This window comes from Microcebus murinus, chromosome 20, assembly GCF_040939455.1.
Source record: "Microcebus murinus isolate Inina chromosome 20, M.murinus_Inina_mat1.0, whole genome shotgun sequence".
NCBI lineage: Eukaryota > Metazoa > Chordata > Mammalia > Primates > Cheirogaleidae > Microcebus > Microcebus murinus.
The window spans coordinates 37,699,452-37,715,014 of NC_134123.1; the positions used below are offsets into that span (position 1 = coordinate 37,699,452).

Here is a 15,563-nt window from a genome sequence, read left to right on the forward strand (position 1 = left end):
CGGCGGGGACAGGGGACGGGCTGCGGCGGGGACAGGGGACGGGCTGCGGCGGGGACAGGGGACGGGCTGCGGTGGGGACAGGGGACGGGCTGCGGTGGGGACAGGGGACGGGCTGTGGAGGGGACAGGGGACGGGCTGCGGTGGGGACAGGGGACAGGCTGCGGTGGGGACAGGGCACAGGCTGCGGAGGGGACAGGGGACGGGCTGTGGAGGGGACAGGGGACGGGCTGCGGTGGGGACAGGGGACGGGCTGCGGAGGGGACAGGGGACGGGCTGCGGTGGGGACAGGGGACAGGCTGCGGTGGGGACAGGGGACGGGCTGCGGTGGGGACAGGGGACGGGCTGCGGAGGGGACAGGGCACAGGCTGCGGAGGGGACAGGGGACAGGCTGCGGAGGGGACAGGGGACGGGCTGCGGAGGGGACAGGGGACGGGCTGCGGTGGGGACAGGGGACGGGCTGCGGAGGGGACAGGGGACAGGCTGCGGTGGGGACAGGGGACGGGCTGCGGTGGGGACAGGGGACAGGCTGCGGTGGGGACAGGGGACGGGCTGCGGCGGGGACAGGGGACGGGCTGCGGTGGGGACAGGGGACAGGCTGTGGAGGGGACAGGGGACGGGCTGTGGAGGGGACAGGGGACAGGCTGCGGAGGGGACAGGGGACAGGCTGCGGTGGGGACAGGGGACAGGCTGCGGAGGGGACAGGGGACAGGCTGCGGTGGGGACAGGGGACAGGCTGCGGTGGGGACAGGGGACGGGCTGCGGTGGGGACAGGCTGCGGTGGGGACAGGCTGCGGTGGGGACAGGCTGCGGTGGGGACAGGGGACGGGCTGCGGTGGGGACAGGGGACAGGCTGCGGTGGGGACAGGGGACAGGCTGCGGTGGGGACAGGGGACGGGCTGCGGTGGGGACATGGGACAGGCTGCGGTGGGGACAGCGGGCAGGCTGCGGTGGGGACAGGGGACGGGCTGCGGTGGGGACAGGGGGCGGGCTGCGGTGGGGACAGGGGACGGGCTGCGGTGGGGACAGGGGGCGGGCTGCGGAGGGGACAGGGGACGGGCTGCGGTGGGGACAGGGGACGGGCTGCGGTGGGGACAGGGCGCGGGCTGCGGAGGGGACAGGGGACAGGCTGCGGTGGGGACAGGGGACGGGCTGCGGTGGGGACAGGGGACGGGCTGCGGTGGGGACAGGGGACGGGCTGCGGAGGGGACAGGGGGCGGGCTGCGGAGGGGACAGGGGACGGGCTGCGGAGGGGACAGGGGGCAGGCTGCGGTGGGGACAGGGGACGGGCTGCGGAGGGGACAGGGGGCAGGCTGCGGTGGGGACAGGGGGCAGGCTGCGGAGGGGACAGGGCGCAGGCTGCGGTGGGGACAGGGGGCAGGCTGCGGAGGGGACAGGGGACGGGCTGCGGAGGGGACAGGGCGCAGGCTGCGGTGGGGACAGGGGGCAGGCTGCGGAGGGGACAGGGGACGGGCTGCGGAGGGGACAGGGCGCAGGCTGCGGTGGGGACAGGGGACAGGCTGCGGAGGGGACAGGGGACAGGCTGCGGTGGGGACAGGGGACAGGAGGCCGGGGCGTGTCCCGACGCCCGCCGGGCAGACGGCGTCCCGGCCCCGCTTGTCACCGGCCGTCCTCTGTCCCCGCCTCGCCCGGGGACCCGCCAGCCCGGCCACCCCAGCTCGGGGACTTGGACGCCACCGTGGTGCCGCCTGTCCCCGCGCCCCGTCAGGCCCCCGGTCCTGCCACCGCCCTCCGCCCCCGCCTCCGCCAGGGCCGCCGTGCCCCTGCCCGGGTGGCCTCGGGGATGTCTGCGTCGGCCCCGGCCCCAGACAGGGGACACCCCCGCCCGGGGCCCCCTGCGGCCGCACTCACTGCTGATTGGATGGTTTTGGGATCCCGCTGCTGATTGGATGTGTGAAGCGGGTTGCTGATTGGATACGTAAAGCTTGTTGTTGATTGGATACGTAAAGCTTGTTGTTGATTGGATGCGTAAAGCTTGTTGTTGATTGGATGCTTTGGGGATCCCACTGCTGATTGGATATGTAAAGCTTGTTGCTGATTGGATGCTTTTGGATCCTACTGCTGATTGGATGTAAAGCTTATTGCTGACTGCTGATTGGATATGTAAAGCTTGCTGCTGATTGGATGTAAAGCTTGCTGCTGACTGCTGATTGGATATGTAAAGCTTGCTGCTGATTGGATATGTAAAGCTTGCTGCTGATTGGATGTAAAGCTTGCTGCTGATTGGATGGAAAGCTTGTTGCTGATTGGATGTAAAGCTTGTTGCTGATTGGATGTAAAGCTTGTTGCTGATTGGATATGTAAAGCTTGCTGCTGATTGGCAGCTTTCTGGGTCCCAGCGCTGATTGGACGGCTCCCCTGTGCCCGCAGTTGATTGGCTGCGGCGACCCCAAGAAGGGCACAAACCGGAGGAGGCCGAGGACGGGGCTCAGGTCTGGCGGCCGGCGGGACGCGGGGTGACTGTCCGACCCTGTGCGTCCCGGTCACCTGCTGTCACCCTGGCCGTCACCCTGGCCGGACCGCCCGGGCCCCGCCGGCTCTGCCACTCGTCCCCCCGTCCCCCCTGTCCCCCGTCCTGACCCAGGAACCGTCCCTGCCCCCCCGGCTGTCCCCTCCTGCCACTCGTCCCCCCTGTCCCCCGTCCTGACCCACGAACCGTCCCTGCCCCCCGGCTGTCCCCTCCTGCCACTCGTCCCCCCTGTCCCCCGTCCTGACCCAGGAACCGTCCCTGCCCCCCGGCTGTCCCCTCCTGCCACTCGTCCCCCCGTCCCCCGTCCTGACCCAGGAACCGTCCCTGCCCCCCGGCTGTCCCCTCTGGCCACTCGTCCCCCCTGTCCCCCGTCCTGACCCAGGAACCGTCCCTGCCCCCCGGCTGTCCCCTCCTGCCACTCGTCCCCCCTGTCCCCCGTCCTGACCCACGAACCGTCCCTGCCCCCCGGCTGTCCCCTCCTGCCACTCGTCCCCCCGTCCCCCGTCCTGACCCAGGAACCGTCCCTGCCCCCCCGGCTGTCCCCTCCGGCCACTCGTCCCCCCATCCCCCCTGTCCCCCGTCCTGACCCAGGAACCGTCCCTGCCACCCAGCTGTCCCCTCCGGCCACTCGTCCCCCCTGTCCCCAGTCCTGACCCAGGAACCGTCCCTGCCCCCTGGCTGTCCCCTCCTGCCACTCGTCCCCCCGTCCCCCCCGTCCCCCGTCCTGACCCAGGAACCGTCCCTGCCCCCCCGGCTGTCCCCTCCGGCCACTCGTTCCCCCGTCCCCCCCGTCCCCCGTCCTGACCCAGGAACCGTCCCTGCCCCCCGGCTGTCCCCTCCGGCCACTCGTCCCCCCGTCCCCCCTGTCCCCCGTCCTGACCCAGGAACCGTCCCTGCCACCCAGCTGTCCCCTCCGGCCACTCGTCCCCCCTGTCCCCAGTCCTGACCCAGGAACCGTCCCTGCCCCCTGGCTGTCCCCTCCTGCCACTCGTCCCCCCGTCCCCCCCGTCCCCCGTCCTGACCCAGGAACCGTCCCTGCCCCCCCGGCTGTCCCCTCCGGCCACTCGTCCCCCCGTCCCCCCCGTCCCCCGTCCTGACCCAGGAACCGTCCCTGCCCCCCCGGCTGTCCCCTCCGGCCACTCGTCCCCCCTGTCCCCCGTCCTGACCCAGGAACCGTCCCTGCCCCCCCGGCTGTCCCCTCCTGCCACTCGTCCCCCCTGTCCCCCGTCCTGACCCAGGAACCGTCCCTGCCCCCCCGGCTGTCCCCTCCGGCCACTCGTCCCCCTGTCCCCCGTCCTGACCCAGGAACCGTCCCTGCCCCCCGGCTGTCCCCTCCGGCCACTTGTCCCCCCTGTCCCCCGTCCTGACCCAGGAACCGTCCCTGCCCCCTGGCTGTCCCCTCCGGCCACTCGTCCCCTGTCCCCCCGTCCCCCGTCCTGACCCAGGAACCGTCCCTGCCCCCCGGCTGTCCCCTCCGGCCACTTGTCCCCCCTGTCCCCTGTCCTGACCCAGGAACCGTCCCTGCCCCCCGGCTGTCCCCTCCGGCCACTCGTCCCCCCGTCCCCCGTCCTGACCCAGGAACCGTCCCTGCCCCCCGGCTGTCCCCTCCGGCCACTCGTCCCCCCGTCCCCCGTCCTGACCCAGGAACCGTCCCTGCCCCCCGGCTGTCCCCTCCGGCCACTCGTCCCCCCGTCCCCCGTCCTGACCCAGGAACCGTCCCTGCCCCCCGGCTGTCCCCTCCGGCCACTCGTCCCCCCGTCCCCCGTCCTGACCCAGGAACCGTCCCTGCCCCCTGGCTGTCCTCTCCGGCCACTCGTCCCCCCCGTCCCCCGTCCTGACCCAGGAACCGTCCCTGCCCCCCGGCTGTCCCCTCCGGCCACTCGTCCCCCCGTCCCCCGTCCTGACCCAGGAACCGTCCCTGCCCCCCGGCTGTCCCCTCTGGCCACTCGTCCCCCCTGTCCCCCGTCCTGACCCAGGAACCGTCCCTGCCCCCCCGGCTGTCCCCTCCGGCCACTCGTCCCCCTGTCCCCCGTCCTGACCCAGGAACCGTCCCTGCCCCCCGGCTGTCCCCTCCGGCCACTTGTCCCCCCTGTCCCCCGTCCTGACCCAGGAACCGTCCCTGCCCCCTGGCTGTCCCCTCCGGCCACTCGTCCCCTGTCCCCCCGTCCCCCGTCCTGACCCAGGAACCGTCCCTGCCCCCCGGCTGTCCCCTCCGGCCACTTGTCCCCCCTGTCCCCTGTCCTGACCCAGGAACCGTCCCTGCCCCCCGGCTGTCCCCTCCGGCCACTCGTCCCCCCGTCCCCCGTCCTGACCCAGGAACCGTCCCTGCCCCCCGGCTGTCCCCTCCGGCCACTCGTCCCCCCGTCCCCCGTCCTGACCCAGGAACCGTCCCTGCCCCCTGGCTGTCCTCTCCGGCCACTCGTCCCCCCCGTCCCCCGTCCTGACCCAGGAACCGTCCCTGCCCCCCGGCTGTCCTCTCCTGCCACCGGCTCCCCCGGCCTCCATGGTGGCGGCCTCCTGTCCCTGCCGCCGGCCCGAGACCCGGGCTCGCTGGCCACCGCCCTGTCCCGCCCGCCCGGCCTCCCCTGCGGCCACCGGCACCCGGCGGTGACACTTGCTGGGACACAGTGACATGCAGCCAGAGACACCTGCTTTATTGGCCTCCGGGCCGAGGCCGGACTCTGCGCCCCGAGCACGCGGCGGCCCCGGCCCGGGGTGACTCGGGGTCCCCGGGCGGGCGGCACAGAGCAGGGCCCTGGGGACCCGCGGGCCCTTCTTCCTGGGGGGCGGGGGGGGTCCCCAATGTCACCGCCACGGAGCCGGGGACGGCGGCGGCTCCTCAGCCCTGCGGAGAGAACGGGGGACAGCCGGGTCACTGGGGGTCCTGCTTCCGCTGTGACTCAGTTTCCCTCCTCCCCAGCCGGGCCTCCCCCTTGGGGGTGGAACCCAAGTCCTCTCTGTCCTCTATTTTTTTTGGGGACAGAGTCTGGATCTGTCGCCCGGACTAGAGTGAGTGCCGTGGCGTCAGCCTCGCTCACAGCAGCCTCCACCTCCTGGCCTCCAGCCAGCCTCCTGCCTCGGCCTCCCTCCCGAGTAGCTGGGACGACAGGCGTGCGCCACCACGCCCGGCTCAGTTTTTTCTATTTTTATTTATTTGGTTAATTTATTTCTATTTTTACTAGAGACGGGGTCTCGCTCTGGGCTCAGGCTGGTTTCAACCTCATGAGCTTGAGCGATCCTCCCGCCTCGGCCTCCCTCCCGAGTAGCCGGGACCACAGGCACGCGCCACTACGCCCGGCTCAGTTTTTCTCTATCTGTTTTTAGTTGTCCAGCTCATTTCTTTCTATTGTTTTTTTAGTGGAGACGGGGTCTCGCTCTTGCTCAGGCTGGCCTCGACCTCTGAACCTCGAGCGATCCTCCCGCCTCGGCCTCCCAGAGTGCTGGGATGACAGGCCTGAGCCACTGCTCACGCCTGTCGTCCCAGCAGTGAGTTTTGTCTCTACTAAAAAAAAAAATAGAAAGAAATGAGCTGGACAACTAAAAATATATACATAAAAAAAATGAGCTGGGTGTGGTGGCGCATGCCTGTCGTCCCAGCTACTCAGGTAGAGGCCGAGGCGGGAGGATCGCTCGAGGTCAGGAGTTCAAGACCAGCTTGTTTGAGCAAGAGCGAGGCCCCGTCTCTACTAAAAAAAAAAAAAAAATAGAAATGAGCTGAACAACCAAAAAAATATAGAAAAAAAAAAAAAACGAGCCGGGCGTGGTGGCGCGTGCCTGTGGTCCCGGCTACTCGGGAGGGAGGCCAAGGCGAGAGGCTCGCTCGAGCTCATGAGGTCGAAACCAGCCTGAGCCCAGACCGAGACCCCGTCTCTACTGAAAATACAAATAAATTAACCAAATAAATAAAAACAGAAAAAAACGAGCCGGGCGTGGTGGCGCGTGCCTGGAGTCCCGGCTACTCGGGAGGGGAGGCCGAGGCGGGAGGCCGATCGCTGGAGGCCAGGAGCCCGAGGCCGCCGTGAGCGAGACTAGCCCGGGGCGACAGAGCGAGCCTCCGTCTCAAAAAAAAAAGAAAAAAAACAGAACCGTTGACGGGGGCCCCCCCCTCCCCACCCCCGCTTACGGCGCCCGCCTCCCTCCCCGGCCAGCGCGGGCGAAGCGACCGGCCTCCCATGGGTGAGGCTAGAGACCTGGGCCTCCCTGCCTCCCTTCCCCCTGCAAATTCAGAGACCTCCGGCAGAAAAAGGCAGGGAAGGGGGGTGGGGGTTGGGGGGTGACCCGGAAACCCCCCGACAGGTGACCCGGGGCCCCCGCCCCTCCCCCGCGCCCCCCGAGGGGCCTCACCTTGTGGGTGACACTCACGGTGACGCAGCGCCGGTAGGCCTTCACCAGCTCCGAGCACAGGAGCACCTCGCGCGCGTGGTCGCCATAGCAGCGGAGGATCTGGGCCTGGAGGCCGGAGCACACGGGCTCCAGCCCGCGGGGCCTGTGGGTGACAGGGGTGACAGGCGTGTTGGGGACCCCGCGACCGCCACCAGCCGTCCCCCCCCCCCCCCGTCTCGAACCCATGGGGGAAAAAAAAATCATCACTGTGCCGTTTGCTGTTCTAGAAACAACTTTTGACCGGGAAGGTCGCAGGACGGACGGTGGCCTCAACTCAAACCGCAGGGGAGGCCCGGCAGGGAGGCTCGGGCCTCTACCCGGAGGCCCTCCAGGATGGGACGGGCCAGCTGCCTCCGGTGGGCCTTTCTATTTTGGGGGCAGGGGGACACAGTGTCGCTCTGTGTGTCGCCCGGGCTGGAGTGAGCGCCGTGGCGTCAGCCTCGCTCACAGCAGCCTCCAGCTCCTGGCCTCCAGCGATTGATCCTCCTGCCTCGGCCTCCCGAAAGAGCTCCTCTTATTTTATTGTATTTTATTTATTTATTTATTTATTTATTTTTTGAGACAGAGTCTAACACTGTTACCCGGGCTAGAGTGCCATGGCGTCAGCCTCCCTCACGGCAGCCTCCAACTCCTGGGATCGAGCGATCCTCCTGCCTTGGCCTCCCTCCCGAGTAGCTGCGACTACAGGCATGCGCCTCCACGCCCGGCACATTTTTTCTGCATATTTTTTTTTGTTGTCCCACTCATTTCTTCCTATTTTTAGTGGAGACGGGGTCTCGCTCTTGCTCAGGTTGGCCTCCAACTCCTGACCTCCAGTGAGTGATCCTCCTGCCTCGGCCTCCCGAGTAGCTGGGACTCCAGGCATGCGCCACCACGCCCGGCTCATGTTTTCTATATATTTTTGGTTGTCCAGCTCATTTCCTTCTATTTTTTTTTTTTTTTAGGAGACACGGGGTCTCGCTCTTGCTTAGGCTGGTCTCAAAATCCTGGCCTCAAGCGATCCTCCTGCCTCGGCCTCCCTCCTGAGTAGCTGGGACTCCAGGCATGCGCCTCCATGCCCGACTAATTTTTTCTATATATTTTTAGTCGTCCATCTTATTTCTTTCTATTTTTTTTAGGTACAGATGGGGTTTCGCTCTTGCTTAGGCTGGCCTCCAACTCCCGACCTCGAGCGATCCTCCCTCCTCGGCCTCCCAGAGTGCTGGGATGACAGGCGAGAGCCACCGCACCCGCCCCCAGGGACTTTCTGTGCCGTGATTTACCCGTGACTGTGACTATGTGATTCACACACATCCACACGGCCTGTTTTCCCCGGATTTTGAAACTAATGCGTCACAAGGAAAATTGCAAACCCACAAAAACACGCAAGAAAAAGGAATTGCAAAGTTTCTAAATCTCACTTCTTAGCAACAACTTCTGCAATACTTGAGGCCACTTTGCTACTTTTTCTTCCTAATTTGTCCTAAAACTAATTTTTCTTCCTAATTTCTTCCTAAAACTAATTGGTCCAATTACTTTTGGAAGCAACAACGCGTACACACACGAAAATGAATCGCTTTTTTAAATTGCGAAGCAAAAACGAATGACAAAAAAATCTAGTAGATCACAGCTGGACGCGGAGGCTCACGCCTGTCATCCCAGTGCTCTGGGAGGCCGAGGAGGGAGGATCGCTCGAGGTCAGGAGTTGGAGGCCAGCCTGAGCAAGAGCGAGACCCCGTCTGTACTAAAAAAAAATAAAAAGAAATGAGCTGGACAACTAAAAATATATAGAAAAAATGAGCCGGGCGTGGAGGCGCATGCCTGTAGTCCCAGCTACTCGGGAGGGAGGCTGAGGCAAGAGGCTAGCTAGAGGCCAGGAGTTGGAGGCCAGCCTGAGCAAGAGCGAGACCCCGTCTCTACTAAAAATAAAAAGAAATTAGCTGGACAACTAAAAATATATAGAAAAAAATAGCTGGGGCTGGACAGGATGGCTCACGCCTGTCATCCCAGCACTCTGGGAGGCCGAGGAGGGAGGCTCGCTCGAGGTCAGGAGTTGGAGGCCAGCCTGAGCAAGAGCGAGACCCTGTCTCTACCTAAAAAAATACAGAAAAAAATTAATTGGCCAACTAAAAATATATAGAGAAAAAAATGAGCCCGGCGTGGAGGCGCATCCTGTAGTCCCAGCTACTCGGGAGGGAGGCCGAGAAGGGAGGATAGCTCCAGGTCAGGAGTTTGAAACCAGCCTGGGCCCAAGAGCGAGACCCCGTGTCTAGTAAAAATAAATTAGATGGGCAACGAAAAATAGAAAATAAAAAAACGAGCCGGGCGTGGTGGCGCACGCCTGTCGTCCCAGCTACTCGGGAGGGAGGCCGAGGCGGGAGGCTCGCTGGAGGCCAGGAGTCGGAGGCCGCTGTGAGCGAGGCTGACGCCACGGCACTCACTCCGGCCCGGGCGACAGAGCGAGACTCTGTCTCAAAAAAAAAAAAAAAAAAAAAAAGACTTTTCTATCTGTGCGTTTCCTGCCCACAAACCAACCACCCGCAGCCTCCTCGGCCTCTAAATAGTAGAGACCAGAACCCCGACTCTCCGCGGGTGTAGACCCGGCATCGCTAAAACCCGTGTTCACGCGGGCGTTTCATCTCCCGGGAAATCCGGTCTAATGCGAATTAGAGATTCGCTGAGTCCGTGCAATCACCTTTTCCCCTAATTTCCCTTCATTTTCCCGAATGCATTTCTGGAATTTTCGAGCAAATCCGTGCAGTTTCTTCCATTCTTTGTTTTTTTTTTTTTTTTTTTTTTTTTTAATGCAGGGAAATGTGACATCGACGACTAGCTGCGACCTTGGGGTCAGGGACAGCCTTAATTGTTTGTCCCTTTTCTGGCCTCTAAAAGACTTTCGGCCTCTGCTTAAATCAGCCTTTAGACTCGGCTGTGCTGACACGGCACGGCCCGAGGTAAGATAAAAAAAAAACAAACAAGAAAAATGAAAATAAAAAAGAAAAAGAAGAAATAAATATATTTAAAAAATAATAATAGTAGACTAATAATAATAATATTCTACGCAGGGGTTTTGAGCTGATGTAGCTAGAATCTCTCTGGTGACAATTTTTTTTTTTTTTTTGAGGCAGAGTCTCGCTCTGTCGCCCGGGCTGGAGAGAGCGCCGTGGCCTCAGCCTCGCTCACAGCAGTCTCCACCTCCTGGCCTCCAGCGAGCCTCCTGCCTCGGCCTCCCTCCCGAGGAGCTGGGACCACAGGCATGCGCCACCACGCCTGGCTCATTTTTTTTTTTCCTATATATTTTTAGTTGTCCAGCTCGTTTCTTTCTATTTTTTTTAGTAGAGACGGGGTCTCGCTCTTGCTCAGGCTGGCCTCCACCTCCCGACCTCGAGCGATCCTCCCTCCTCGGCCTCCCATAGTCCTAGGACTACAGGCATGCACGACCAAGCCCGGCTAATTTTTTCTATATATATATTTTTTTTTTAGTTGGTCCATTAATTTCTTTCTATTTTTTTAGTAGAGACGGGGTCTCGCTCTTGCTCAGGCTGGCCTCCAACTCCTGACCTCGAGCGATCCTCCCGCCTCGGCCTCCCAGAGTGCTGGGATGACAGGTGTGAGCCCCCACGCCTGGTTGGGGACCCCTGTTTTCACAGGTCGTCCGTCTGTCCTTAGCTCCCTACAGAAATGCCAACCGGGAGGGCGACGTGTTTGGAAATATTGTCTCATCAGGGGGTCAAAACACCTCAAAAAACGAGCCGGGCGCGGAGGCCCACGCCTGTCGTCCCAGCCACTCAGGAGGCCGAGGTGGGAGGATCGCTCGAAGTCAGGAGGTCGAGGCCAGCCCGAGCAACCCCGAGAGATCCCAGCCCGGCCCCCCAGGGTAGAGGCCAGCGTGTGACGATGACGGCGCGGCTCCTGTGAGCTCCAAGTCAGCGACAGCCACACGCATCGAACCTTCGGGATCAAAGTCCCGGGGACTCGATGACTCGGTTTCCGGAAACGGTTAATAACCTCCTTCCTCCGTCTCGATTGTTCTGGCCTCTTTGAGGCTGGCCTCTTCGGGAGGCCAGGCCCGGCTCCACAAGTTTCCTGACGTTGAGGAGCCCACAGTCCCCGGGGGAGAGGGCGGAAGGCTGTCACCAAAAACAGACGCGACACAGTGAAGGCAGGAAGTTCTCCGGGCCTTGATTTCTTCCTTCCGAAAACCTCCACCTTTCTGCCTCCCTTTGCTGCCGGGAGACGCAGTGATGCGTGTGTACATGCGTGTGTGCCCATGTGGGTTTGCGTGTCCATGAGTCCGTGTGTGTGTGGCTCACGCCTGTCATCCCGGCACTCTGGGAGGCCGAGGCGGGAGGCTCGCTCGAGGCCAGGAGGTGGAGGCCAGCCTGAGCAAGAGCCAGACCCCGTCTCTACTAAAAATAAGAAGAAATTAATTGGCCAAATAAAAATATATAGAGAAAAAACGAGCCGGGCGTGGAGGCGCATGCCTGTCGTCCCAGCTACTTGGGAGGCCGAGGCAGGAGGATCAAATTAATGAGGCCAGGAGGTGGAGGCCAGCCTGAGCAAGAGCGAGACCCCGTCTCTACCAAAAATTGAAAGAAATGATCTGGACAACTAGAAATATGTAGAAAGAATGAGCCGTGACAGGACTCCCGCGACCCCGGGGGCCAGGTGTGCACAGAGAGGGACAAACGCGACTCTTACTTGACCGCGGTCTCCATTTTCGAGGCCGCCTCGTGGAACTGCTGGGAGGACACTTTGTACATCTCGGCATTCTGCGAAAAAAAATAAATAATAAAGATAAAGTGGAACTGGTTACCCAAGACCGCGACCGCCCCGTGGCTCCCTGGTGACTCGCCACCACGCCGGAAATCGGTGGACGCTGATTTTGTCACCAGCATGGAATAAGATTCTAGATCAGACTAGGGTGTGAATGGTTGTAATGGAGACTAGGTAGCCCGGGAAGCCTCAAGTATCTGTTATTTGTCATTTCTTTGTTTGTTTTGAGACAGAGTGTCGCTCTGTTGCCCGGGCTGGAGTGAGCGCCGTGGTGTCAGCCTCGCTCACAGCAGCCTCCAACTCCTGGCCTCCAGCGAGCCTCCTGCCTCAGCCTCCCTCCCGAGCAGCTGGGACGACAGGCATGCGCCTCCACGCCTGGCTCATTTTTTTTTTTCCTATATATTTTTAGTCGTCCAGCTCATTTCTTTCTTCTTTTTTTTACTACGGACGGGGTCTCGCTCTTGCTCAGGCTGGCCTCCAACTCCTGGCCTCGAGCGAGCCTCCTGCCTCGGCCTCCCTACCGAGTAGCTGGGACGACAGGCATGCGCCACCACGCCCGGCTCATTTCTTTTTCCTATATATTTTTACTTGTCCAATTAATTTCTTTCTATTTTTTTAGTAGAGACGGGGTCTCGCTCCTGCTCAGGCTGGCCTCCAACTCCTGACCTCGAACGATCCTCCTGCCTCGGCCTCCCAGAGTGCCGGGATGACAGGCGTGAGCCTCCGTGCCTGACTGGAGTCCTGGTTCGTAACTGCAACCAGGGCGTGGCCAACCTTACCGAGGGTGGCGGTGGGTCGCAGGGGCTGAGCGACAGCCTGTCACGGGCACCCACAGCGACTGTCACCAGGGCCACGTAGACACTCGCCTTATCCTAAATTCCCAGTCCGGCTGATGCTGGTCTACTTATTTCCTGGCTCAGAGAATAACCTCCCAGGCCGGGTGTGGTGGCTCACGCCCGTCATCCCAGCTACTTGGGAGGCCGAGGTGGGAGGCTCGCTCGAGGTTAGGAGTTGGAGGCCAGCCTGAGCAAGAGCAAGACCCCGTCTCTACTAAAAAAAAATAGAAAAAAATTAATTGGGCAACTAAACATAATGGGAAAAATGAGCCGGGCGTGGAGGCGCACGCCTGTCGTCCCAGCTACTCGGGAGGGAGGCCGAGGAGGGAGGCTCGCTCGAGGTCGGGAGTTGGAGGCCGGCCTGAGCCCAAGAGCGAGGCCCCGTCTCTACTAAAAATAATAGAAAGAAATGAGCTGGACAACTAAAAATATATAGACTCATGCAATACGTTGTCCAGCCATAGTCAAAAAAATAAAAGAAAAAGAAATTAATATAATTAAAATTAAAAAATATAGAAAATTAAAAATATATATATAAAATTTAAAAATATATAGAAATTTTAAGATATATAGAAAATTAAAAATACATATATAGAAAATTAAAAAATATATATATAGAAAAAACGAGCCGGGCGTGGTGGCGCGTGCCTTGTAGTCCCAGCTACTCGGGAGGGAGGCTGAGGCAGGAGGCTCGCCCGAGGCCGGGAGTCGGAGGCTGCTGTCATCGAGGCTGAGGCCACCTGGATGACAGAGCGAGACTCTGTGTCCAAAAATAAAAAAAAAAAAAGGAAAAGAAAACAACCTTGGGGTCAAAGCTCTCCGCCCTCCCCGAATCTTCCACCCTCTGGGTGTCCCCCCGTTGTCCCAGGGCCAGCCCGGGGGCGGGAGGGTCCCTGCCCGCTGTAGGCCGGCGGGACACGGCAGTGACAGTGACAACATTGTCACTCTCGGCACTCGGGACCGGCGGGAGACCGTGCGGCTCCACTGAGCCCCGGCGCGACCCGGGTGACAATCTCAGCTCCGGGCCCCGGAGGCCTGCGGCCGGGCGCGGGGGCGGCCGCCCTGTCACCGCCCCAGGGGCGGCGGGGACTTCCCTGTCCCCGCTTCCTCTGTGGCTTCCCTCGGAGCGACTCAGAGGCATTTGCCCGCCCTGCCGGGGTGGCCGGAGCAGGCGGACCGTCGGGGACAGAGTTCGTCACCGGTCGGGCCACCAGAGTCCGACTTCCGAGGAGCGCAGTGCCCGGCGTGGACGACCGCGCCGCCCGCCGCCCTCCGTCCGGCCTTCTAGAAGGCTACAGGTGCCACCGAGGGGTCGCAGGACACACGCCGGGGTCCACGCGGCCGGGAGCGCCCCTGGCTCTCAGGTGACACAAAATGTGACAGCGCGCAATGTCACCTGCCACCGGCCAGGCCAGGTGCTGAGAGGGGTCGCCCTGGCTCCCCTTCTGCCGAGCCCCGAATTTATGGACGTCTGACACAAGAGCGCCGCTCTGTCGCCCGGGGTTAGGGTGAGCGCCGGGGCGTCAGCCTCCGACTCCCGGCCTCGAGCGGGCCTCCCGCCTCGGCCTCCCTCCCGAGGGGCTGGGACACGACAGGCACGCGCCTCCACGCCCGGCTCGTTTTTTTCTATATTTTTTTGAGTTCTTCTATTAATTTCTTTCTATTTTTAGTAGAGACAGGGTCTCGCTCTTGCTAATCAGGCTGGTCTCCAACTCCTGACCTCCAGCGAGCCTCCCGCCTCGGCCTCCCTCCCGAGTAGCTGGGACACGACAGGCACGCGCCACCTCGCCCGGCTCGTTTTTTCTATATATTATTAGTTGGGCAATTAATTTCTATTTTTAGTAGAGACTCGGTGACACTCTTGCTAATCAGGCTGGCCTCCAACTCCTGGCCTCCAGCGAGCCTCCCGCCTCGGCCTCCTCCCAGAGTGCCGGGATGACGGGCGTGAGCCTCCGCGCCCGGCCATGTCACGCCCTGTTTCTGATCGCCCCTGGCTGCCGCTGTCTAAACCTCGCTAAAGTGTCACCTGCTGATTAGAGTGCTGGGGAAAGTGGCTTTAGGTGACAGTCTCCCAGAATGCTTTGCATGGGTGAAAAGGCAGAGAGCAAAGACGCCTTGCGTGCATGTGCACATGTATGTGCAAACACACACATGTGCACGCTTGGCATGCAGCAAAGCAACCGATAAATGCAAAGCTCTGCTGATGAGTGACAGCTGCACACGCGCCTGTCGTCCCGGCACTCGGGGAGGCCGAGGCGGGAGGCTCGCTCGAGGCCAGGAGTTGGAGGCCAGCCTGAGCCAGAGCGAGGCCCCGTCTCTACTAAAAAAAAATTAATTGGGCGACTAAAAATATCTAGAAAAAACGAGCCGGGCGTGGTGGCGCATGCCTGTCGTCCCAGCTACTCGGGAGGGAGGCTGAGGCGGGAGGCCCGCTGGAGGCCAGGAGGTGGAGGCTGCTGTGAGCGAGGCTGACGCCACGGCGCTCACTCCAGCCCGGGCGACAGAGCGAGGCTGTGACTCACAAACAAAACTGTCTCCGTCCCCGGCTTCTCCGAGCCGCCAGCCGGCCGGCTTGGGATTGTCACCGACTGTCCCACGTCCCCACTCGGGTAATCGAGGCCGGTCCTGCCCCCCTAGAGGTTGAGGCCCAAGACAACGCGTCTTGGGCGAGACCACGCCGACCCCCTCCGCGCCAGCTGATCTGATGTCACCAAAGCAGGGTGACTTGTCCCCGGGGCTGAGATGCTGAGCCGCTGACGACCAGATTTTTTTTTTTTTTTTTTTTTTGGAGGAAGCAGAGAAGCGAGGTCGAGAGGCAATGGAGGCCACAAAAGAGGAAGTCATCGCGGTGGCCCGGGGATGACAAAGAGACCAAAGCCACGTGCGGGGGACTTGGAGGGACCGGGGAAACCACAGAGCGGAACTCGCGAAAGCCGCACAGGGCAGCAGGGGACGGAGGTGGGCGGGGAGGCTGGGGGTGGAGGCCCGCCCAGAGTTCCTGCCTGCAATCCTCCCAATTCCTGGTCCCGCTTCTCAGCTTTGTGTATCCACTTCTCTTTTTTTTTTTTTTTTTTTTTGGGACAGAGTGTCACTCTGTCGCC

At 62.0% G+C, this 15,563-nt stretch overlaps 1 protein-coding gene across 2 annotated transcripts in view; it reads right to left on the reverse strand.

Annotated features, from left to right (window-relative positions):
• Positions 1-5,121: 5,121 nt before the first annotated feature.
• CHCHD6 (coiled-coil-helix-coiled-coil-helix domain containing 6) overlaps positions 5,122-15,563 on the reverse strand; it is a 48,857-nt gene continuing 38,415 nt past the window's right edge. For both annotated transcript variants that reach the window (XM_075995949.1, XM_075995948.1), the window contains 3 exons: positions 11,552-11,622; positions 6,833-6,974; positions 5,122-5,333 (listed from right to left, as the gene is read on the reverse strand). In XM_075995949.1, the coding sequence (XP_075852064.1) occupies positions 5,328-5,333; positions 6,833-6,974; positions 11,552-11,622 (219 nt within the window). In that variant the 3' untranslated portion in view covers positions 5,122-5,327. The remainder of the gene's footprint in view (positions 5,334-6,832; positions 6,975-11,551; positions 11,623-15,563) is intronic.